This window comes from Aspergillus neoniger (genome assembly GCF_003184625.1).
Source record: "Aspergillus neoniger CBS 115656 unplaced genomic scaffold BO87scaffold_11, whole genome shotgun sequence".
NCBI classification, from domain to species: Eukaryota; Fungi; Ascomycota; class Eurotiomycetes; order Eurotiales; family Aspergillaceae; genus Aspergillus; species Aspergillus neoniger.
Genome location: NW_020291139.1, coordinates 144,291 through 168,589, shown reverse-complemented (window position 1 = coordinate 168,589; position 24,299 = coordinate 144,291). Strand labels below are relative to the sequence as shown.

Here is a 24,299-nt window from a genome sequence, read left to right as displayed (position 1 = left end):
GACAAGAACTTGGTAGAGTCGGCCTGATGTTTCCGATACGCCAACAGCATTGGGCTTTTTGAAAAATTCGTGATTGCAGAAAAGCCACACTGCCAATGCACGAAGAACAGTGATGTCAGTTGTTGAACCCCATAGTTTGGTGTTCCCGTCTATGGCAGATTGTTAGTTTACAGTCTCTGAGTTTGATGGGTATGGATTCACCATGTTGGAAGACAGCTCATATCAGATAAACTCCTGTATCAAATCCCATGTGCGTGGGACACGCCATTATCAGGTTTTGTCCATATCTTGGCTCTTCTCATGCTAACAACCCCACCCACTGCAGCTGCTATGGGCTCTGGAATCATGATGAAGGATAGGAAAGAGAATAAAAGAAAAGTATACGTATATAGCGATGTTGGCTGTCAATTTTGGTAAACGAAATGACATAAGGAGATTGGGGAACAATCAATAATAAAGCAGTATATAAAATAGTACATGACGTGGGTAATGTGTCCGAACAGAGGATGGCACCAGCAAAGACACACCGTCGAACTCCACGACAGACACTGCGTGAACCAGAGGCTCAACACACCGTGCACAAAACTATCACCATGATATACATGTTGGGGACAATCAAAGTTCCGTCTGGCGGAACTGAAAGAAAAACGAATGATGGGAGACAATGACTATCCACCAGAATATAACTAGAAAGCAAGCGATCAGAGAATCTGTAAATGGCACCCCGATAAGCAAGAACAGAGTAAGACCCCTCGCCACTGATATGTAGACCTGCTTGAACACCGGGTCCAAGTGTGCCACCCCCGATGTCTCTTAAGAAGCCTGATTTTGCCATCGATCTTAGCTACTGAGCCTTAGCCATTGGGCTAGTTTCCACACCAGAGCTGCAATATCGAGGCTGCTGCCCTGCCTGCTGGCAGCTTCAAGACATCCACCAAGATCGCATGAGGGAGAGCGAGGAATGGTGGAGCAATCGTTGGCAGATATACATAGTATAGAGATTGTCCCACGATGCGTATGTCGCCGATGGCTTCAAATGGACATGTATAACGCGAGTTTCATCAACAAGGAGAGAATAATAATTCAGAGAATCATGGTATATATTATATAGACGATGAGAAGTAAAAAGAGAACAGACTTGTCGACAATCATTCTCTAAGATGAAGCTACGCATATATATAGACCTCCAACACAGCTTCAACTACCACCACCCTTCAACAACCAAGACCTCCATCACAATCATCATCCCAGCATCTCCAAACCCAAAAGAACAGTTCAGACTAAACATCAGACCACCCTCCCTCCCACCAAAGCAAACGAAACTCATGCACCACAACCAGGCTCCAAGGCCACACACAAAATCTCAACCCAACATCTCACCAACAAACTAAATCAACCTCCACCACGCAGCACCAACAACGACAAGGATCCCCCCAGTCCACCCGTCAGATCACACCTGTCAGAAACGGCCAGTTTGCCCCTGCAGCTAAACCAGAGTAGACTAGACTAGACTAGACTAGCTGCAGCTTGTCCCATCCATCCTGTATCCCCGACAGGGATGGCAGCGCCACACGACAAACAGATGTCTCAGACAGCGGAGAATTGCAGCATGTGTCTGTGCTCAGTGACAGTGGAAATGACAGCTTGGCTAGCTTGAATGCAGAATTTGAGCCATCATTTTTTTTTCCCTTCCCACATTGTGTGTTAGATGCATCAGTATGTGGGTGATTTGTTTGTTTCAGTTGGGTGGCAATGGTAATGTGTAGAATAATGTGGTAGTAAATTAAATTCTTCGGATGGAAATACCGAGAAATTCGATTGTTCCACAATTGACTTTAGGTGCGGTCCGCAGGATTGGTATGTTATGTTTGTTTTGTTGCCTGGGGATGGGCATTTTTGCTTTTTGTGGCTGAATGGGATGGAAGATGGGGAATGTTGAAGGGGAATGGAAGGATGAGGGATAAGGATAAGGAGTATGTCGCCCCTTCCAGTGACTCCTATTGTTGACATTCTTATCCGAGACGCTTCATTTTCCCTACAGACATTCTACCCTTATTTCCAAAGAATATTCAGTCTCAATATGTATATATTAAATCGCAATATAAAACATTACGAATTAACGTAATTAGCTAAATACAATCGAACGCAGGTATCATCATGCAAATAATACCGAGTCCATATCTGGACCGCCGGTAGAATGTATGTATGTATGTATAGAAGAAAGAATGAAATCAAGCCACAACAGGCCACCCATCAGTCCAGGTGAGCGTGTTCCAGCCGAACTGGTAGTCGTCGACAGCCAGACCAATGTTCTTGTCGGCATAGTGGTAGTAGACGACGATACCGTGGCTGGTGGTGTTGATAATACCCCTGCAATTGATCGCTGTTAGCATGCTTCCCATTTGATGTGTGACAAGCCACAAAGACAGGGGGGAAATGATAGTAGGGGTCAACTTACTGTCCACCAGGGCCGTAGACATAGTCGTGGCTGGCCAGAACGGTGGTTCCGCCGCTGTTAAGGCATGAGACGCCATCCTTGTCAACCTGCAGGTAATATTAGCATTTGCTTCATTTCCTTGAATATTGATGATTAGGTATGGCACTTACAAAGTTACCCGTTCCAGTCTTGGATCGGCAAACGACAATGCGGTACTCATCGCCCTGGGCAGGCAGGGAGGTCGTGTATCCCTGAGCCTTGCCGGACGAGAAGGTGAGGTAGTAGTAGCCTCCGTACTCGTACATGTAAGAAGCCTCGATGGCATGGTTACCCGATGCGTTGTAGGCCAAGTTGGTGGGGCTGCTGCTGCTGGCGGTAAGGGAGTCGGTCATCTCCACCTGGAAGAGGCCTTGCCAGTAGGAGCCGAACTGGAGGTAGGGAGTGCTGCCAATGGTGATCCAGTTGGGGTCAATGGCGTTGTAGGGAGTAGACGACGACGAGGTGACACCGATCTCGCCATGGTCGGTCCAGGAGTCGGCTTCCAGGGTGGTGGAGGTTGCAACTCCAATGGTGGAAGACCGGCTGCCCAGAGTAGAGCTAGCATAGTACATGTAGTAGGTGCCATCTACGTAGTGTACGTCCGGAGCCTGCAGGAATGTTAGTACTGCAGATGGCAGGGGTAAGGTCAAGGGCCTGTCGGTTGTCATACCCAAAGGTTGGAGGCATTGCCCACTGAAACGATAGATCCGTCAGGCAGTGCATACCCGAGATCAGTCCAGGGACCAGTGATAGCGCTGGCAGAGGAGATATGGATGCCACCTCCTGTCGAGAAACGAAAGTAGGTTCCGTCCGACACACGGCGAATGACATTGGGGTCGTGAGCCCAGCAGGTTCCCGAGCATGCACCCGGGTCTGAGTAGGCGTTGACCAACGCTACACAAAGAAGCAAGACAAACGAAAGCATAGCGGCTAAGGGGGAATCCTCCAAAAGGGAAAAGAAGAAAAAGGAAGAGAAGGGTAAAGGGAAATGGAGGAGGAGAAAAGGAATTGCTGTTTTCAATTCAGCCAGGATACATTGTCAGTCGAGGGAAGGGCCCTTTATGTACAAATAGTTCGGCCGGTATACATCGGGCCTGTCAGTACAATGCTTGCAGAAAAGGTAGTATCCTTGCAAGTAAGGGCCACGCTAGAGATCCAGCTGAGCTTACGCATGCATTGACCTTCGGGTCATTCTCGTAAATGAGGTAGACTAAAGTCGAGCGATAGTAGGTGTCGACTCCCTTGCTGCAGCGGCCCAAACCAATCACGCCTTCGGAAATAGCTTTAACTTTAGTCGAAGCGACTAGTTGTTAGTGACGACAGTGCTCCATGGGATGTAGTATATGGCTCATTTCTAATGCCGATTGTTTACATCGACGTGGAGCCCGTGGCTGAATGCCCGGATGGATCCAGGGCAGGGTTGAGAACCGGCCAGACCTAATCCGTCGGTTACGGGGGGGGGGGGGAATCAGGCAACGGAACAAAGCCACTATCAGAGAGAGAGAGCAACCAAGACAACTGCAAGATTTCCCCCGCGTTCGTCGTAGCGAGGAACTGAAAAAGCAAATATGAAATAATGCATAATAAAAGAAAACACTAAAAAAGAAGTAAAAAAATAACTAGAAGAAAATATTACGGGCTAGGCAAAGTTTAGGGTATATCCTTAATGTTAGGCACCTGATCGATCGGCTGGTCTTCATCACATTACCCTTTTGGGACCCCATGACTCCTCAGGCTCGCTGCGTCCGAGAAGTGGTTGACCTCGGATTTCGGGTCTCGAAGAAGCAAGAATCTACTTGGACCATTCAGGAGAGTTTCCTGGATGAGTGGGTTTGTTGGTCCCAAGTAACGAGGCAATAAATGGCCCTTACTATAAATCTTGGGTACAGTGGTTATCCTCGGGCCGCCTCACCCGTGTCAACTCTTAACATGGACAAGAATGTGTGACTTAAATCAAGTCGTAAACAAAGTACTACTATCAGCCTCTTAGTCTGCCCTGGCAGTCCTTCCCCCCCATCTCCCCTTTCACCATCATAGCGTCATCCATTCATTCCCGGCCACATCCTCACCCCCACAAATGCTTGGCCTGACGTGTCAATCAAAGCGCGCTATAGGCATGGTGTGTGAGAGTGAGTGTGTGCCAAAGGCCACAACTTGGAGGTAAAGCAACCGGGCTCTCCGCACCCGGTGATTGGATGTCTGCATACAGATGACGGGCTGAAGGGAAGATTTGGTCGGGTTAGTCTCCTTAGTCTCGCCCAGAGCTCAGCCTAGTGGGCGCCTCTCAGGCATTTCGGAAGGCCATCGGTCGATCATGGACCTCCCTGCCCAATAGGACTCGGTCATCCAGTTGGGAGTCCGTGAGCATGGGCGGAACCACCTTGAAGCTTGCCATTTGCATCGGGATGTCGTGATGGGGATCCCCAGATCTGATGATTCATGGGGGTCATCTAGTCCGTCGACTAACAGCAGTAGCGTCTTGTCACTACTTCTCTGCTAGACTATCTCGAGGATCCTCCGATCAATGTCTCCGCTTGCTAAAGACAACCGCAGTACGGAGTAGATGAAGAATGAGTGCCGTTGGAGACAATAAGTTGTTGCTACCACGTCGAAGCCAACTCCGCCTCCCCCCTTGCATGTTACCACCAGGATTACTCCATCCACTGCTTGGGTATTTCTGCATCTGTTGGATCGATCTAAGTGAATTAATTGCACAGCCGTCGACTAAGATTCTGTCGCTCAACATTGCTGGAAATCTCGCAGCCTTGCAATCCCCTATTATGTAATCCGGGGGTTTCCCCTCCTCTTGATTCTCCTCTTCCCGAATGCCGTCCCAGTGGTTGCAGTTGCCATGTGCCGAGAACTGACCGGATTTTGAGATCAGACGGTACCATGATCGTCTCACGAGGAGACTTGTGGGAGTTGTGGTGGTACTCCTGAGATGGCCAGTCGGTTGATGGTGCGACCTGCGCTAAGGATGTCGTGACTGGTCCAAGTCACGGCGGATGGGAGAAAATAGAGAGAGAGAACGCGATAATAGCAAGCAACACGGAACCTAGTCTATATGCGCAAGAATTATTATTGTTTGCTGGGTTGTCGGATTCGAACAAAGAACCAAGACTAGCTATGGGAATTTTCTTTTCTTTTCTTTCTCTTTCTTTTTTGTTTCTTCTTCTTTTCTTTTTCTTTGGTTTTTGTTCTAGAGGATCCGCTCTCGTGTATTTTTCTGCTAATCGCTGCAAGGAGGCCCAGGAAGAAGTAATGATGACCGCATGCAGCTACGAAGAAGACTAGTACTGACGGAGAACTTCTCACCGAATCTCACGGAGTCAGACCGGATTGCGGTGAACAACGCATTGCGATACTTGATTACTTGCGATGCGGAGATTGCCCAAGTGCCTTAATGGTGGTGACTATTCCCCATCGCAAGCAGGAGTTGCAACGATAAGTACGGATTGCGTCTTCTGGAGGATCTCCCACTCGTTCCAGGGACGGCAGCGGATGGGACGGTTTTCCGCGGTGGATAATGGCCGTTCCTCCATTACATGCATGGACCTTTTCTCATATGATAGTGTCGCGGTGGAGAAGTGTGGAGGGTGGGTTTTGGCTATTCTCCGAAAACAACATCGGCGGTATGGCTTGCGGGATGGGCGCAGTTGGGCTTATCGTGTTTGCGTTTCCGGAAATTTCCCTCTCAGGAGAAAGAGGGGAGAACTTTGAAGAGAGAGAGAGAGAGAGAGAGTTAAAGGGGTGAGTAAAAGGCAGAAAAGAATTGGACATGTTTTCGATTTGACTTTACAAGAGACTTTGCAGCGATCTTGTTTTTGGGGCGTAACAATCGATCGACGGGATCTGAGATGGCTGAGCCTGAGCCACGGTAGTATTCTGCTGCTGCGTAACGCGACCACCCAGATTGCTGCCGGAGATAACTGGCATCCATGCTATGTCCGCTGCTGGAATAGAGAACGGCTATCTCACCCGCAACCAGCTGAAGTATACAGACCAGATGTCAAGTTTTTCTTATGTTGTTCGTATAAACTACAACGTAACTACGTTAACTACTCCCTATCCTTTTCTAAACCAGCCACGGCGTAAGCCATCCGCCCTCCGTGGCCATACTAACCTGTCACACGACACAACATTAAGCAAGACAGATAGCCCGATCCAACCCACAAGAAACATATTATACCATAGAAAATCATCAACCAATAACTAACCCCAAACCACAATACCTCCTGATCAACCAATACACACAGCATCACCCATCTCATCTATTTTAAGCACACACAGCACAGACACCCAAGCAAGGGACACATCAATTACTCGAACTCAACCGTCACTTTCCACGAACCCCTATCAAAGTATACCATATCAACATCCAATCCGATCCACCACACAAGAACAAGAGACAAGAATAGCACTCTCCTATCCATGGTACTACGTCCAAAGAGAAAAGACAAGTCTCATGCATCCTGCAGGGGTAAATGAGATCCCTCACCACCACCAAAAGCCAAGTCAAGTAAGTAATCTGCAGACAGAGGTCGACACGCGTCCAGCACATGGTTGTGGCTCCTTCAAGCTTCTTTTACCCCTGACGATGAAAACCTTGAGCGAGGCGCGTTCCTGCAGTAGTTGTTTGTCTGTGGCTGCTGTACGTACCTTAAGAGATGACTAGATAGGAAAGAGATGGTACCTGGCAGGTAGGTAGGGTGGTGATGGGCAGTGGCGAATCCAGTAGATCATAAGCAGTATACATGCTATATCGTATGTATATTATAGCTTTTTTGCCCCATACGATGAAGCAGATGCCTAACAGAGACATATACAGTACTCCAAACTCTATAGTCCCTTCATCATGATCAAGGAGTGAGTATACACCCACCCCCTAATCAACCAAGCCCAATATCTCTTCCCCATCGCCACCTCAAAACAACGACCCAAATACCCAAATTTCACAAAAGAATCCCCTAATACCCACTTCCAATACAGTTACCGACTCTCCCACCCTCAATATCCCCAAATACACCCCCAAAATCCATCCTGGTGAGTCCCCGATGCCAGCCGGACCGCGATGACGCGTCCCCCGTCGACACATCACGAATCAGGTTCCCACGGCCAAAAATAAGCAAATATGATACGGGGATAAATATATCTTGCAGATGTAACCTTATTATTATTATAATTTTCTTTTGCGATTAGTTTGCTTGTTCCATGCTTTGGGTTTTTACATAAGTAGATCTTTTGTGTTAGATGGATTAATTATCTTATAGTTCTGCATCCGGGTTCGTCGGGTTCGGGTCGGGATAACTATTTTTTTGTGTACTGTATGCATGAGTGGATAGCTACTATTGGGGGAGTTGCATGTGTTAGTGGGTACTAATGGTTTTATTAAGATCCAGTTTGTTGTAGGTATATTGTTTTGATTGTGTTAGTAGTGTATATGTGATGACTGTGCAGTAGGTCTTTGAATTTTGTAGATAGTTTGTGGATATTGTGGATTTGATAGTTCATAATATATGCAGGATTCTAATGGACTGATGATCAAGAGAACGTTACTATTCTCAATAGTTATTTAAGCTTAGTTTTCTTTTGTTGGTACTTACATTGTGAATCATTGTGTTTGCAGACAAGCTGGTCGCTATGTTGATTAAAGAGAACTGTTTGGATAAGCCTTGGATGTATATTATAAAGTTGAACAAATTTACTGTGAATTCGTGCAAAGGGAGCTTAGGGGTGTCTGTCAGTATATAATGTCGCTTAATATGTTAGAATACTTTTCCAGCCCCACTATATTGCTCTTACACACTCCTCTTCCTTCAAACTTGACAATACCTACACTGTCTAGCGTATACTTCGAGCAGTCATAAGAGCAAGACCCATCTCCCCAATATTATACATAGCCTAAGGCCTAGTCGGGTAATATAGACTGCACCGGCTACACCAAATTCCCACATCCACTACAGTTCCATCAAGCAAGATGCGTTGACTCTCGCCCCCATAACTATTTCTTCATCCATCCCCCCGGTAAAAGCCATGCTAGAAGCTATTCCCAGCCGAGGCAATAAGCACTAAGTCATGAGTATGAATGTCGGCATACAACGAACGCCACGCTCGAACATGAACTGTCAAACTTCGGATACCCATCACGCCATATGCAAAGCCGATCAACTCAGCTGCCGTGATTGCATGTTCATGCATGCAGGTATGCATCATGGAATACCTTCAACTAGTGACACTTCTGTTTTAAAAGGGGTTTCGTCTCGATATCTAACCATCCTTTTTATTTCATGCCAGTAAAAGCAAAAACATGTATGAACTCTTGCATGAGTACTATATCAATAGTGGGGGATAACTACATAAAGTGGCGGTGTGTGTCCTGAACTGAGACATGTTCATGCTCTTTCAGCATGTATGTCACAGTTTATATGGATTACTAGATGTTCCTCTTAAGGGTTGCAAGTTTTTAAATTACACTCCTATCAATGCAGTCAATATATGTACTGTTTAAGCGATGGAGGTTAATTATCCCTAAATGTCAGTGAAACTGATCAGGTATCAATCAGCACTAAATCCGGATCAACGGATCCAAAGAGACACGTGGAAAGAAGTACTAAGCTCCTGCTTAGGGTTAGTAGGTTTAGCTAATAAAGTAATATATTATGCCTTGCTATAAGTGGTTGAAGAAAGGGTCTAGCAGTACCGCTACTGCGAGAGGTATATTAAAGAGTGTAGTATGTAATATCCTATTCATTACTGCCACACACTTAGAGGTGTATTTGTACTCTTCAGGCTGGTATTAACTTGGATGTCCCGAAAGGAAATGTGGTTCGAATTTGAGTTGTGATTTTTTTGGTCTGAACACCAGCATGGCTGACTATGAGCAAGCGCCGCTTTGTATGCTGCGATTACTACATAAGAGAGACCGCGTCTTATAGGTATGGTACCACGAAATATCTAGGACTCATCTTCAGGTATAATAATCTTTCCTAGCCTTTGATGTGCTCAAGATGCTTGCGACTCCACTTATACTATTGGAAAACGCTAGTGTTGAGTTTCAGAAATTCCATGTTGAACATCACTTGGCTCTCCGGCTCGGTGAGACTATGTTTACAAGGAAACGGTGTACACCGATCGATAGTTACCTAAGTCCTAGACAAAGTGTGCCTGTTATTCTCTAATCCCAATCATGAAAACAATCTTATTGGAGGTTCTTAACTGTCATGTCTCAGGATCAGCAATCGCCATTCCAGCCATGCGCATCAGCCATTACCTCATTCTCGATACAAACTATAACGTAGCCAACAAAGAAACGAACACAACAAATCTCTATACCCAGCCAACTATCTAACTAGCCTGATATACTTTGAAGCTTGCAAACTCCCAGTACGCCTGAGTGAAGTTGCCAGGGTTGCTGCGAACAAAACTCTCGCATGTGCCCGGGCAGTGATACTGTTCCGTATAGAATGCCTTGTTACCACCGAGCTGTCCGCAGAGATCGATGTTGGCAATTATACTTTGATTCTTGAAGTGAGATGGTATATCGCAATGAGTATTGGGAAAGTCAGCCAATGCAGTCCCCCATGTCGATGGGTCTGGCGTGCCGCTCGAGTTCGAAATGTCGTCGGGGATGGAATCTCGTGAGAAAAACCAAGCTCGGATTCCGGCATCCCGTAGTTCCAAAGCGTAAACCTATCGCTGTCAATATCATGCACTGTATGACTCATGTGTGTAATTGAAAGACTTACCCCGCCGCCATTTTCATTCATTTCCTGTCCGTACGTTCTCGGCGAGCCTTGTACGCCACATCCAGCATTGCTATGCGTGCTGTTATCGCAGGTCACGTAATTAGGCGTACCGGTTTCCTTCCGCTTGACATTCATTTTACAACCGCTAGTTGTATGCAATGTAACGGCATTTCCCTCGGTGGCCAGGTTATTCGTCTCAACCACGTCAATCTCCCCGTTCTCGGGCCAATTGTAGGTATCAGTTAACCACAGTGCTGGCCACAGGCCACAGCCGTAAGGCGTGTGAATGATGTCGAAGATGAATAGTCCACTATCGTAATTTGTTTTTGATTCCAGACGCACAGACTGTCTCCCTTTGGTTGCATTCTTGTTGGATGTATCCACCTTGAGCACCACGGAGTCTTCGCCAACATAGGTCAGATTCAACGAGTTTGACGTTGACTGATTGACATATCTATACAGCGTTAGTTGATACCGACGAGTCAAGGATTGGGATACCATACTGGACAAACCCATCAGTGGGGTCCTCGTCAGAATAGTAGTTGAATCGGTCGAAGAACGAATTGCCCGAATACGTGTCCACCAGCTTGTAATCGAGCTTGGAATAGTCGGGATAGCTTTTCTTTTTCGTCCCTTCGACTGCACCAACAACGACCGCAATGATGATGACAATAATGACGGCTGCGATGATCAACTTTTTCCGTAGCGACCAGCCGCGAGGGTCGTACCAGGAATACTGCGCGACCGTCCGCTGCGGAGGTATAAACTGTCCGGATCCTGGCGGAGGGGGTGGCCCTGCATGACCGAGATCATCGTCTAATTTGGGAAGCTGACTGGTGGCGCCCCCATACCTGCTGTATTCAGTGCCGGGTGTATAGTACTGCTTATCGACCATGATGGCCAAAGCTTATCGGACAGACAGAAAGGGAGAAAACGATACGATTATAATAAAACGATGCGTATCCAACTATACTCCTAGTAACGAATGTATGTAGCTAGTAGAATTGACAACGAGAAAGTTGAGGAGATGAAAATGAAGTCGCCGGGCGGGATGGTGTCATAAAGATCTGCGAGTCAGACTGGCGTTACCTTAACGATCATGGCCTGATTAGGCAATCAGCAGTCGCAACCGGGAAGTAATCTTGGAGCAATTCTAAATGCGGAGGTTGCGTCCACAACTGTACAATATGTTGAGAGGAAGACGGGAACACCAAGATCAGGTCCAAACAATGAGATGGCTGGTTTAAGGCGATAACTCTGACTGTCTCTGCAGCTCAATGCTGGATCATCGATAGGCAAGGAACCATTGCGTTGTCTGGGATATTTCCAGAACCAGCAGCGTATGTTCTGTTTGCACGGTCCCTGACGACGCTTGTCTCAGTTGGGAAGGTGACCCCTGGACCCTGTCCAGTAGCTTAGTCACCATTATGATCATGACAGACCTCAAGGAGTTGCTATAACATATAGCAGCTGTAGAAAGAAAAGACGTCTCTGTTTGAAATGGTTATATAGAACTTCTTCTAGCTCATGAAGTGGAAATGCCATGGCGACCTGTCATCTGTTCTAAATTTAGTGACACGGGCGGCCCCAACAGTGAACCGAGACAGAAGTGCAGCCAACTGAGGGGAACATGAAACAAGCCTTCTGTGGGCAGAGATACAAAGACTATTGTGAGAGATGCCAGACATCGCTAAGCTAGGATATGATGCAATCTATGATATTGTACTCAGTAGAAACAATCAATTGATCACGGTAATCCTCAATTGGGGCCAGAATTTGAACTTGCATGATTACCGACCCCAAAAAGCAGCGCCCGCTGTCAGCCTAATAAACCCAACATTTGATCTTTGATCAGCATCACACATAACAAAGAATCATCTCGCTAAATCCACCCGGCTATGCAAGTCCCAATCCATCGCAAATCCCGCCAAGCGAACCTGCACCCCAATAGCGCCATGCAGCCCAATCTAGCGTTCACCAAGGCCAAGCATAGTGCGAAATGACTAACAACATCGCTAGTGCCTCTGGGAAATACACCTTGAACCGTCGTGGACTCCAACCCTCATCGTACGGCAGACGCTCTTCGCCAAAGACAGCGCGCACATAGTCATCCGGGATACCCTTCGTGACACCCTTCCCAAAGACACTTCGCAGTGCTGCTACTTCAGAACACGCAACGTAGTGTTCGAACTTCCCGAATTGCAGGTGTGGATTGTTCCTCTGCTGCTCATCATATCGGTTCTTTCGATACGTTCCCATGACTGTGGTGTGAAACCTGCCTCCCTTTGCGGTTCGAAGGAATTGTTTGTAGAGGTCAGGGTCTAGGTGGATGCAGTCGCCCAATGCGCGGTCTTGACGGGTGATTGAGACGTCGTGTTCTAACGCATGAGGACGACCGACTTGATCGAGGTTGAGCGTGGGGATTCCGTCTTGATTTAATTGGCCTGGATCGCGTAGCCCAACTTGGGAGCTTCCTGGTGGTCCGTGTTTTGGGTCGTCGGAGTGGACTTGGAAGACGCGGCTTACGAGAACAGAGGCTATGTCTAAGCCTAATCCGACATATCGAATGGCTGATTTCAGCTCAGCGGCGGTGATGGATTTTCCATCGCGCGCGATATAGCCATGGTTGGCAAGGGAGTTAAGGACCGGACAGGGAGAGCGTAGGTCGTCTGGTCCTGCGGGATGGTAATGGCCCTTCTGGAGCTCCATTTTCAAGGATGAGGAGCGAAGGATGAGAGGAATTAGACAGGCATGCTTGCTTTCTATATGCATCATCATGACGGGAGGGGCCTGGAATGGTCAGCTTAGGCTGAGGAACGGGTGACTGCGGCGCCTCGATCACGAGCATCGCGGCCCCTGGAATACGACGTTCCTTCAAGCCAGGATTACATTCACGCATCAACCCTGGCAGTCCAGTCAAGGTCAGCAGGGTCTATTGTTGGAACGTCTACTCGTAGGAAGCAAAGAAAGGGCAGAGAGTTGTATGTGTTGTGTTCCTATCTAGGGGTTGCGCAGCGAGGGTAGAAGTAGGGGTTGTTTGGTATGTGGGGGTCACGTGACCGAGGCTACTAGTATTACTGCTTCAACATCTATTATACACTCATCTATGGTAACATCTCTTGAAGAACCCCTGCAGGTATCTTCAGGTGCATCTATCCACAAACTCCTCAAGCATCTTGTTCAGCTCGTGCTCCCTCTCCCAGCCCAGCATATGGCCGCTGCCTTTAAAGACCTTCCATTGGATCCCATCACCGATCTCCTCGCGTATTATTTCCCCATGACGAAACGTCAGCATCAAGTCTCTAGTGCCATGGCACACGAAGATCCGCTCCCTCCCCACTTGATCACCCAGAGATTTGAGCTGCTCCGCTGACTTGTGATGGAAATAGCAAGCCAACACCTGCATCATGAATCCTTTCTTCGTATGCGCTTCGGTGTCCGCACGCTTATGCAGCATACCAGCAGCGAACCGATCACGCTTAGTCGGAAAGTTCATCGCCGGATCCTCGTACTCCGTGTCGGGTTCGGCGAGGAAGTCTTCGGGAAGGAGACTCCTTGCCATCCTCTCGAGCTCTATGTCGACTTGGCGGGGAATGAACATGCCCGCCCGTTCACGCAGGTTTTCGAGGAAGGGACCTGTCCGAACCAATCGCGGAGCGGTACAGCAGAGGGTCAAGCTCAATAAGCGATCGGGAATGAGCATTCCAATCTCTTGGGCGATCATGCCACCCATGCTAGCACCGATGACATGAACCGATCGTTTCGGAGGAGCAGCAAGATCGATCCAGCCCAGCGATGTGACCAGGTCCACCACATCTCGAGCCATCTCCGATGTGGAATAATAGGCGACCGGCTTATCCGACCGGCCGACTCCACGGTTGTCAAAGACTAGACATGAATACTTGGAAGCGTGCTGGTGACCAAAGTACTTGGTCTGACGCCTCCAGTCCTTAAGCGTTGCATTGAGACCCATTACCCACTGCGACCCATGTCAGTACTACCGCACATGAGGTCATGGCATATGTTCATACTTACCACGAGCTTCACGGGGCCAGTGCCATGGATCTCATAGTTGATGTTCAGGGGCCCTCCTCGCCTGTTTTGTGCCACAGTACATGATCCAGACGTTGTGGCGGGAAGATCATAATTGATGGTGTTGTATGCGGAATGCTTGATGACTTCCTCGGCAAGGAGTGGCGCCATGTCTTCTAATTCTATCTGAGGTCTAAACTTGAAGAGTTGTGATCTAGAAAAGGTGATCAGAGGATAAGGGCGTGGACCATGTCAAAACCGAGCAGCTCCTCACATGCCGTTTTTCCTTTTCTTGGCAGGAGTCATCCGAGGCCGCCGTGTGATCCATTCGGTTCCTGTCGATGATCTCACTTCCCGCTTTGGGGTTGCTTGTGTTACCCATCATCTGACTGGCGTCATCCTCGATGAGAAAGGTGCGGGGAATTTCTTTCACCTACAATACATGCATTTCAATCCGTTGCATCCGTATGGTTGGATAAAGGTGACTGCGACAATGGCAGATACGCTTCTGTGGCATTGACGTGCAATCGGGCGCTCAATAAACTGCATCAGACAGCTACAGAACTCATCTATGCCTGGCTTATAATTTTTTTTATACCAGGTATTGACCAATATCTCGACTTGACATCCTTGGTGTACCTTTTTTTTTTTTTTTTGGCGTTTCAACCTTGACGTGCGGATACTTGGATGCTAAGAATGTCAACTTGTGAAATAGACAATCAAATATAAGTAGAAACTTTATTTACAACATAAACCATTTTATTCATTTATTCATTCGGCTACTAGCACCTTAGTAATGAATAATGAGTAGACAGTGCAGCGGAGATCTTTAAATCTCGTAACGTTATCACAGCTTATCAGTCCAACTTCGACTCCAACACCATGCGGGGATGTCACTGACCCACCATCTCCAACTCGACAATTGCTCAACATCCCCTCTACTCCCTGGTATCCCCACGAAGCATCAAGGAATACACACAATTATATTAAACCACAATGGCACCAACTCGCCGCGTCGCCGTCATTCAATGGAACATCAAAGTACACAATGCCTCTTCCACACCCCGAATCACCCCTCATTCTAACAACCCCAGGACCTCGCCATCAACGAGAATCACCAAACAGCATGCACCTATATCCGAGATGCCGCATCCCAAGGCGCTGAACTGGCCGTTCTCCCAGAGTACTACACCCCCTTCCTATCTACCTCCTCAATTACACACACACTCACTCACAAATCCCAAAACCTAGATACCACCTAACCGGCTGGGCCCCCTCCAACCCAACCTGGACTGCCCTCGCCTCCAAAACAACCCCCTACCTCGAAGCATACCAATCTCTTGCCCGCGAACTCAACATCTGCATTGTCCCCGGCACCATAGTCGAGCACCATGGCCCTTCCCCGAACGGACAAGAACAACCACTCCTATACAACACGGCCTACTTCATCTCCAACGACGGGAGTATCCTAGGCCACTACCGCAAGAAGAACATCTGGCACCCTGAACGTCCCTACCTCACTTCTTCCGGGAGTGATCCACATGAAGTATTCGATACGCCGATCGGCAAGGTAGGGTTGCTCATTTGCTGGGATTTGGCGTTTCCGGAAGCTTTCCGGGAATTGATTTGTAAGGGGGCGGAGATTGTGATTATACCTACTTACTGTAAGATCCAATCCATCTTCCCGTTAATTTTGAGATAGTTCTTTATGCTGATTGTTCTACGAATGAATAGGGAGCAAATACGACGCCTCCCCCGCTGCCCTTGAACACAACCCCAACTCCGAAGCATTATTCCTTGAAACGACGCTCACGGCGCGATGCTTTGAGAATACCTGCGGGATTATCTTCGCCAATGTGGCGAGGGGAAAGGAAGACGAGAGTGATCGGTTCTTGGGTCTGTCGAGAGTAGGTTTGCCCATTGTGGGGACGGTGGGTGCTATGGGGGATGAGGAGGGCGTGATGGTGGTGGATATGGATATGGGGGTGGTGAGGATTGCGGAGGAAAATTACCGGGTTAGGGAGGATTTGGCTAAGGAGGGGTGGTATTATACGTATAGGCATCAGAGGTAAATAGAATTCAAGTATAGATTGAGATGAAAGAGGTTTATCTCTGAAGATACAGCGTCCTTTCTCTTTCGTTCTTGCTTGCTTGCTTCTTCGAGTGAAGCAGTGCTTCTGGGGATTTTCAATCTTTTCACCTGTGATCGCTCCATTGATGTTCGCCTTCAGGGAGCACCGATCCTCATGAACTCGCAACATCCTTCAAACTATCATCCACCCATCCACCCATCCACCCACCCTTGTTATCCGCTTCATAGCACGCAAATGACCGAAACACATCCAGCGAGAGCTACTCAAAAGTACCAGGTAGACAGACCACCATTGGCGGTAGCAAATAGAACCCAGATGTACCTTTCTTCCTGATACTGATCCGTTGTATCATCTCTCTCCCATCATCCAAGTAGCCGAATCCCCGTTCGATCAATGTCTCACGGTACTATCTTTCCTATACGTAGTAGTTAGTCTCGTCTAATGGTACCCTTAATGAAATGAAAATGGAATAGCATAGAGTGAAGTCAATCCACCTCATAGACAGTTTATTCCATTGATCCACCAGCACAAAGTAGACATTGAGATTCCCCAAAGCGTCATCTAGAGAGTCCAAATGTAGCCAGTCATACTGTGGTGGCTGCAGCCAAGCACAAAATATCCCGAAAGTGGGATTGTTTTCCGGCAGATGGAATCCTCATTGGCGACCTGCAGATATATATTACTGTGCTTGTGATTTCATGTCGAGCGACATTACATATGATGGATATATATAGGTATTCGAGCTGGTTTAAGACATCCTAGTAGCGGTTGTTAGAGGCAGTGAGCTGTCAGGGAGATGAGTAGCTTGCCTTGGTGCTATGCTATGTTAGGCCAGTAGTACATCGATACAATTGTGTTGGTCGTAGTACTGGGTGGAAACATTGAGCTTCTGGTTCACACTGTTCTTACGTGTGCGCTATTTTCAGTAACCCGCTTGCTAAGTACTTCTGAGAACTTAGAGGTGTTATTGCGGAACATCATCTTCATTTGAGGGTTTCTCCTTCAGAGGGTGGTGGTATATATATAAAGAGGATTGAGCGGGAGAAATTGGTAGTTATTATTTCTTGAACCCCAATGGGGAGAGGGGAGACAATAATGAGAGAGAGGACATATTTTAGGGGAGATGTCAAATATGAAGTAGAAAGTTCGTCGTCAGCACCCAGGAGAGCGAAGTTGGAAGATTTTATACCCATCCCACCTGGTGGATTCCCAGGGAATATAACTCTCCTTCCCGTACCTCATTTACTTCATCCTGGTCTCATTTGTCACTCTCAAGGCTATCATAGTGCATCGTATCTTCACAGCGTAGTGGTACCTATCAGTGATGCTTCACCTACAGGACATTATCTAGGAAACTTATAGTAGCTTTTCTACGGCTTAGTACTTGGTAAATCCCATTCCCTTGATGGCAATTTCCCTGTTCACGCAAATGCCAGTGGCAAGTCGCGATATTGCGTCTTTCCTAGGCGAAGATTGCCGATACATTTAGACTGTAACAGCAGGTTGAATCTACTGCTAGATATTACAGAAGCTCGAAATATGTTTAGGATGGGTGAAAAGTCAACAATGCTTATTGGTCCATAATGACTACATTTAGCTGTGAATAAGATCCACTGTGTTTACACGCTAATAACTGATCTGGTATAGTGTTTTGCTGTCACATCAATCATACCGAGTCAATGAGTATAGTGAAACAGTCAAAGTATCCGGTGAACCAATTCCTATTCGGCTTGTTTCATGACTACTCTATATTTATTGTACTAAAGCATCGCCGCACAGCACTACTATACATCATGGCACTGACTGCTAAGCTGCAACCGTCTGAATTCTAAAAGGGGAAAAAACCACAATCATCCACAATCATTAGGCGATACAAATTCGTGAAAATCTTGGTCAAACCTGTCGTCCAGTCTTACCACATGCGGCCGTGGAACCCTGGCATCAGAAGAAAGTATAAACATAAGGCATAAACTCCTCCGAGACAGAACCCCCATAACATAGGCCCCAACATGATATCACTGAACGGGAACGCAACCGGGTGTATAGATCAAAACTAACCATCCAACAACGCCGTCCTTTATTGAACCTGGCTGACGATCTCGCTGGCCCGGGAAAGGCTCTCCACCATCTGCTGGCACTCTTTCCGCCGGCGGACCGTGTAGTCGCTCTCCTTCAGCAGGTCGTCCAGCTCGCTGTTGCGGTACATGTTCTCGAGGAGCTCGCGCTGCATTTCATCCTTGGTGAACCTAGAACGGGGTTAGCGGTGGTTATGCGGACAAGACGGAGGATACATACTGGACGAGAGTGTACATGATAGCCTTGGGCACCATATCAATCATGGTCCGCTTCACAATGTTGAAGTACGAGGTGATCAGGAGCTCTGTTGATCATTAGTATCCAACCTCTATCGAGCAGAGCGCTGCACTTACTGACGACCTCAACCTCCACGCTCTCCCGCTCCGACAAAGAGGCAGACGCCTTCAGGGTCGGCGGTGGCGGCTCCATGGCAGCCATCTTCTTCTTGTTCTTCGAAGCCCAGAAGCTGCCAAAGAATCCACCGGAGTTGGTGTTGTCCACAGGAACCTCAACCGACGGGCTGTTCGCCCGCGGGGGAAGAGGCTTGCCAGTCTTGGGGTCCACTTGAGTCGGCTTGCCTGCAGTTTGACGCTCGTTGACGATAGTCATAGCCTATTCAGTCAGTACATCGTAGGTATCGTAGGATGCCAGTGGGACTTACGCGGTGTCCGTTCAGGAAATCAGGGTGACCCGTGTTGATGTAGCACGCCTCCATGTTGACCAGGTCACGCACAAGCTTGTTGGTCGGCTCCATGGACTTCTTGAAGAAGCCAATAACAACCGCGTGGAATTTCTCCTTCAGCATGGGGTAGCGCCGGAACAGCGACTTGTTCAGGAGCTGACCCAGGATGCGGACAAGTTCGTCGTAGACCAACGAGATACACTTCAAGCTGGGGTCCTCCAGGCGCTTGATCTGCTGCTTCACGATCAATTCGAAAGCAGTGGTGCCCACAAACAGTGCCGGTGAGGGACCAGAGGAGTTGTAGAGGATGGTGCGAATATCAATGTCCTTCACATGGTCGAATGGGTCGACGGCCTTGATACCGTTGGAGTAGAGCTCATGGAACACGAAGCTGATACGAGCACCGCCGGACAGCTCGATACTGGACAGCTCCTGGTTGCTTCCCTCCAACACTGTGCGGTACTCGTTGCTGAACTCCGTGATGATATTGAGGACGATATTGGCACTGTTTCCGAGCATCGAGTCACCGAGCTGTGACAGTTCCGAGGAATACTTCTGAAGGGAGGACGAAATGCGCGCTTTGATATCGGGAAGGGTTTGCTTGATGTGCATCATAAGGATCTACCAACGTCAGTTCGAGCTCTCAGCCTACAATGTTAAAGAAACGTACCAAGTTCAGTTTCCTGGCGAGATAAGGAGTTCCGCAGTACGATGACTTGTTGCGATAAGCCTTGTGACCCTCGAAGAAGTTCTTCTCGTGCTCCAGGGCATATGCGATGGGCCGCTTGTTCTCAATATCACGCTGACCACGGTTGACGACCGGCACATAACCCAGACGCAGAGGGATAATCCTGCCCGCAAGAATATCCACAACATCGGTACCCTCGTCCATCAAATCGACCTTGGTCAACACACCGATCGTGCGTTGACCCTCCGGGTCGACCTCCCGCGCCAGCTTCAGACCATCCGAGTTGGCCAGATCCTGGTTGGCGGAAGTGACGGCCAGGATGATAGCGTTCGGCTTGCTGATGTACTTCAAAACCATGTCACGGATCTGACGCTCAATATCCTTGGGCTGATCACCCACGGGGACCTTGGTCAAACCGGGCAAGTCGACGAGTGTGAGGGTCAAGACATTAGGCGAGTAGATTCGCAGGTTGATAGGAGCGGGCGAGATACCGGCATTGCGACCGACCTTGGACTCGGTTTCGCGCACAATTTCCTCGCGGATCTTGTTGAAATCGTAGAACTTCTGGCCGGGGATGTGAAGAAACTCGCCGTACTCGTCGATGTTGGCCTCCTTATCCGTCGTCTCCAGGGCCTCCTCCTTCACACCGTTTGTTTGCGAACCAGCGGGCCTGTTGATAAGTTGCAGTACGAGGGGTCTCCGAGTGACAATTCCAGAACCACGAGGCAGGCTAGGCAACGACAAGAACACCGGTTAGGCTGCTGCGACCAGACAAGAAACGAAGGGACCATGTCAACCACTTACAAATCCCGGCCAACAATGTTCTCTAGAACGGAACTCTTTCCACTGGACTGCGAACCGACGACGGCAATCTGAGGCAGATCGATGGGGTTCTGAACCTAAATGGAACAGGCGGTGTCAGTTCGGCGGAGGGGCTGCGATGCAGGAGAGCTCCACGGGAGGGGATGACTTACTCCAACCGTCGCAAAGACATCCTGCAGCTTGTTCACCAGCGAGATCAAGCTGGGATCGTTGACGTTTATTCTGCGGGCACGATGAGGTCAGCCAGGCGAATCGGAGGTACAAGCATGAGAGGGACCAGGGGGTTGCGCACGAGAAGCCAGTAGTTGGGCTTGCCATGGCTGGCAACGAGGAATAGAGGATGGACGCTCCAAATTAATAAAGGCAGTAAATATAGAAGAAAGAAAGCAACAGTCTAGACAATGTCCGTAGAGCGATTGTCCGTTCAGGGGGGTGTAGACCAGAATGCGTGGAGGATGTTTGGGGGGGTGGATTGAAAGGGAAGAGGGAGAGCGAAGGCGGGAAGGGCCAAGTGGAGAGTTTCGCTTCGGTCCAGATCAGAGCAATCGATAGCAGCGATACGGCGGCCTACACTGCCTGCCTGCCTGCCAAAACGATAAAACGTTTACCCACCGAACCGGGACCCTGACAGTGGCAAATGGAAGGGCGACAAACGGGCTCCCGACTGTGGATGGAGGTACCCGATGGACCACACATTGGGAATCCCTACCATGAGAGCGAATGGGCAAGGCCGCGTCATGTGGATTTGGCCACCCAAAAGCGGCCAGACAATATCTACTTTCAGCAAATGACTGAATGATGCTGCCTGACTGACTCACGCACAACACAACTCTCCTAAGTAGTTACTTGAGTCTGACGTTCGATAAATGAAAGCTTCTCGAAACGGAAATTCTTCAAGGCAACGGCAATAACTACATATACTGGGAATTTGCTATGCTACAAGCTCGGGAATATAAAATAGACAGCACGCCTCCCCGGTCTAGCCCGGTGAATATGTCCTCCTCTACTCATCCGACACCGAAGCAAACCGCTCCGACATTTGCTGGAGGATCTTCTCGTACTGGAACAAAGTTAGTACACAGAATACTTAGGAGCGGTGGCATCTGGCTTACCTTCTCGGAGACTTCCGCCTCGTTGGTCGGCACCTCGAACTTCATGCCCCGGAGAGAGCTCTGAATGTCGGTGGTGGCGTCACGAACCTTGGACCAGTTCTGGCCCTGGGCAACCGCCTTCTGGGCTTCATCGTGGTAGCCCATGAACGCCTTCATCATGTACTCGGTCTTCCACAGCGGGCAGAACTGATCGTAGTCACTGTAACCGTTCTGCTGCAGGAAGTCATCCTTGACCATGGCAGCCACATCCAGGGTGATCTTGTCAGAGTCACCCAGAGCGGCCTTACCAACCAGCTGCACGACCTGGTCCAAATCCTCCGACTTGGTCAGAAGCTCTCTGACCTGGTCACGCAGGCGAGGGAATTCGGGGTGATGCTTTTCGTAGTACCGGTCCAGAACCGTCGTGTACTTGCTGTAAGAGATCGACGTGTTGATCGACGGGAAGTGTTTACGCTGAGCCAACTTCTTGTCCAGACCCCAGAACACCTGGACAATACCCAGGGTACTACTGGTGACGGGATCCGAGAAGTCACCACCCGGAGGGCTGACGGCAGCGACAATACTGACACTACCAATTCTCTCGGGGCTACCCAAAGCGTTACTCTTTCCGGCACGCTCGTAGAAGGAAGCCAGCTTGGCACCCAGGTAGGCGGGGAAACCCTGGTCAGCCGGCATCTCTCCCAGACGACCGGAAATTTCACGAAGAGCCTCAGCCCAGCGGGAACTGGAGTCCGCCATCATAGCCACGTTCTTGCCCTGGTCACGGAAGTATTCGGCGATCGTAATACCGGTGTAGATGGACGCCTCACGGGCGGCGACAGGCATGTTGGAGGTGTTGGCGATCAGGCAGGTACGCTTCATAATGGGTTCTTTGCGGCCATCGACGTCAATGGAAAGCTATTGTTGCGATCGCTTGTTAGTCACTGGATGTATGCTGTAGGATGGGGCACTAACTTCGGGGAAATCCATCAGCACTTCAGCCATCTCGTTACCACGCTCACCACAACCGACGTAGACAATGATATCACTGTTGGAGAACTTGGAGACACTCTGGGAGATGACAGTCTTTCCACATCCGAAGGCACCAGGGATACAGACAGTACCACCCTGGACACTAGGGAACAGGGAGTCCAGCACTCGCTGACCGACAATGAAAGGTGCGTCTGACGAGAGCTTCTCGTTGACCGGTCTGGGCACACGGACAGGCCAGGTGTGCATCATGCTGTGTTCCGTCTTGACTCCATTGAACTCAATTTCCAGCAGCTTCTCCTCGACAGTGTAGCTTCCCGCCTCGGCTATGCGGGTGATGGTACCCCTCGCGCGGGGAGGGAGGATGATCTTGTGGTCGTTCACCAAGCTGTTCTCGAAAACGGTACCCCAGATGTCACCACCGGTGATGTGATCGCCGACCTTGTACTTGCCGGGCTTGAAGTCCCACTTCTTCTCACGATCCAGGGCGTTAACCGCGATACCACGGGGGATGTAGATACCCTTGGACTGGTCGGAGATCGCCTTCAGGGGCCGCTGAATACCATCGTAAATCGTTTCCATCAAACCGGGGCCCAGCTCGACCGACAGGGGCTTTCCTGTCCGTGTAACGGGGTCGCCGACCGTCAAACCAGCTAGAGAAAGTGGCAGTTAGACAGGGATGTTGTGGGGAGCCCGGAGGGGTTGGCGGATGTACCTGTCTCCTCGTAGACCTGAATGGTGGCCTTATCGCCATCGATCCGAATGACTTCTCCGACCAGCTGGTCATGACCGACACGGCACTACAGTCGATGCCCGGTGTTAGCGATTAAAATTTGCAGATGCGTAAACCTAGAAGCGCAGTATCTGGCGGCGGGAAAACGCATGGGGAAGCATACCAGCTCGTACATGGCACAGCCGATCATATGCTCGGCCACGACGACGGGACCGGAGACGGAGAAGACGGAACCATGTTGGCTCTCGCCAGCATCAGCGGAGGGGGCCATGATGCGTGAAGCAGGGAGGTGAATGACAGGAGTGGACAGCGCGGGGGAGGGGGAGGGATGGATGGGGGAAGGAGGAGAAGAGGAGGAGGAGGAGGAGCTGTCGCTGCAGGATGATGAAGTGGGCGACACGGGGAGCGGTGGCAGTTGCGGGCTGTCTAGTCCAGGCGGTGATGACGACCTCGAACCGACTGGCTGTTCGTCTCCTTCGTGATGCGCAATCAAATCAAGCAGCGAGGGGCGTGCTTTGAGTCGTCGCACACCTAATCCTAGCATTCGCTCAGATAAATCATAATATTAATACAATATCTAGAAGATTGACAATCCGAAGACATCAACTAACTAGTGGCCCCTGATGAGCGATTGGCCGTGTGGTCCTTGCGGTGTTGCGTGTTTACTCAGCCCGCCTTATCAAAACGGTGCCGCTTGCTTCTTGGTCTCTCCACATCAAATGTTAAGCCACCAGCCATCATCATCATGTCCACCTCTCTACTACATAGTAAGTTGGGTGGGAAGCCCTTAGTAACTGCTTCTGGGAACTCTTCAGTGGTTGTAGGAGTTTGTTAGCCAACCAGAGGCTGCTTTCCATCGAAAAAGGCTTCT

The 24,299-nt window shown here is 49.1% G+C and overlaps 7 protein-coding genes across 7 annotated transcripts; 1 reads left to right on the top strand and 6 right to left on the bottom strand.

The window, feature by feature from the left end:
* Positions 1-2,231: 2,231 nt before the first annotated feature.
* Positions 2,232-3,401, bottom strand: BO87DRAFT_305288 (arabinan endo-1,5-alpha-L-arabinosidase; the record flags this gene model as incomplete). The annotated part of the gene is made up of 4 exons (XM_025619315.1): positions 2,232-2,370; positions 2,459-2,544; positions 2,608-3,084; positions 3,147-3,401. 4 exons carry the CDS (start codon positions 3,399-3,401, stop codon positions 2,232-2,234), a joined length of 957 nt encoding a protein of 318 aa, XP_025481124.1.
* Positions 3,402-9,820: 6,419 nt separating this feature from the next.
* Positions 9,821-11,116, bottom strand: BO87DRAFT_305412 (glycoside hydrolase family 16 protein; the record flags this gene model as incomplete). Its single annotated transcript, XM_025619319.1, has 3 exons — positions 9,821-10,165; positions 10,222-10,675; positions 10,725-11,116. 3 exons carry the CDS (start codon positions 11,114-11,116, stop codon positions 9,821-9,823), a joined length of 1,191 nt encoding a protein of 396 aa, XP_025481123.1.
* A 1,079-nt stretch (positions 11,117-12,195) lies between these two features.
* Positions 12,196-12,930, bottom strand: BO87DRAFT_424542 (putative peroxidase; the record flags this gene model as incomplete). Its single annotated transcript, XM_025627239.1, has 1 exon — positions 12,196-12,930. One exon carries the CDS (start codon positions 12,928-12,930, stop codon positions 12,196-12,198), a length of 735 nt encoding a protein of 244 aa, XP_025481122.1.
* A 433-nt stretch (positions 12,931-13,363) lies between these two features.
* BO87DRAFT_424541 (alpha/beta fold hydrolase) lies at positions 13,364-14,424 on the bottom strand (the record flags this gene model as incomplete). Its single annotated transcript, XM_025627238.1, has 2 exons — positions 13,364-14,200; positions 14,257-14,424. The coding sequence occupies 2 exons, from the start codon at positions 14,422-14,424 to the stop codon at positions 13,364-13,366; spliced, it is 1,005 nt and encodes a 334-aa protein (XP_025481121.1).
* A 703-nt stretch (positions 14,425-15,127) lies between these two features.
* Positions 15,128-16,325, top strand: BO87DRAFT_414795 (carbon-nitrogen hydrolase family protein; the record flags this gene model as incomplete). Its single annotated transcript, XM_025626651.1, has 4 exons — positions 15,128-15,294; positions 15,348-15,436; positions 15,505-15,917; positions 15,988-16,325. The coding sequence occupies exons 1-4, from the start codon at positions 15,250-15,252 to the stop codon at positions 16,323-16,325; spliced, it is 885 nt and encodes a 294-aa protein (XP_025481120.1). The 5' UTR covers positions 15,128-15,249.
* Positions 16,326-18,053: 1,728 nt separating this feature from the next.
* BO87DRAFT_375279 (dynamin-like GTPase vpsA) lies at positions 18,054-21,272 on the bottom strand. The gene is made up of 8 exons (XM_025622992.1): positions 20,907-21,272; positions 20,767-20,836; positions 20,597-20,691; positions 19,775-20,522; positions 19,084-19,725; positions 18,776-19,034; positions 18,642-18,726; positions 18,054-18,592 (listed from the first exon to the last, which is right to left on the bottom strand). Exons 1-8 carry the CDS (start codon positions 20,930-20,932, stop codon positions 18,424-18,426), a joined length of 2,094 nt encoding a protein of 697 aa, XP_025481119.1. The 5' UTR covers positions 20,933-21,272; the 3' UTR covers positions 18,054-18,423.
* A 214-nt stretch (positions 21,273-21,486) lies between these two features.
* BO87DRAFT_375277 (H(+)-transporting V1 sector ATPase subunit A) lies at positions 21,487-23,804 on the bottom strand. The gene is made up of 5 exons (XM_025622991.1): positions 23,592-23,804; positions 23,411-23,495; positions 22,681-23,348; positions 21,727-22,623; positions 21,487-21,674 (listed from the first exon to the last, which is right to left on the bottom strand). Exons 1-5 carry the CDS (start codon positions 23,697-23,699, stop codon positions 21,618-21,620), a joined length of 1,815 nt encoding a protein of 604 aa, XP_025481118.1. The 5' UTR covers positions 23,700-23,804; the 3' UTR covers positions 21,487-21,617.
* Positions 23,805-24,299: the final 495 nt, after the last annotated feature.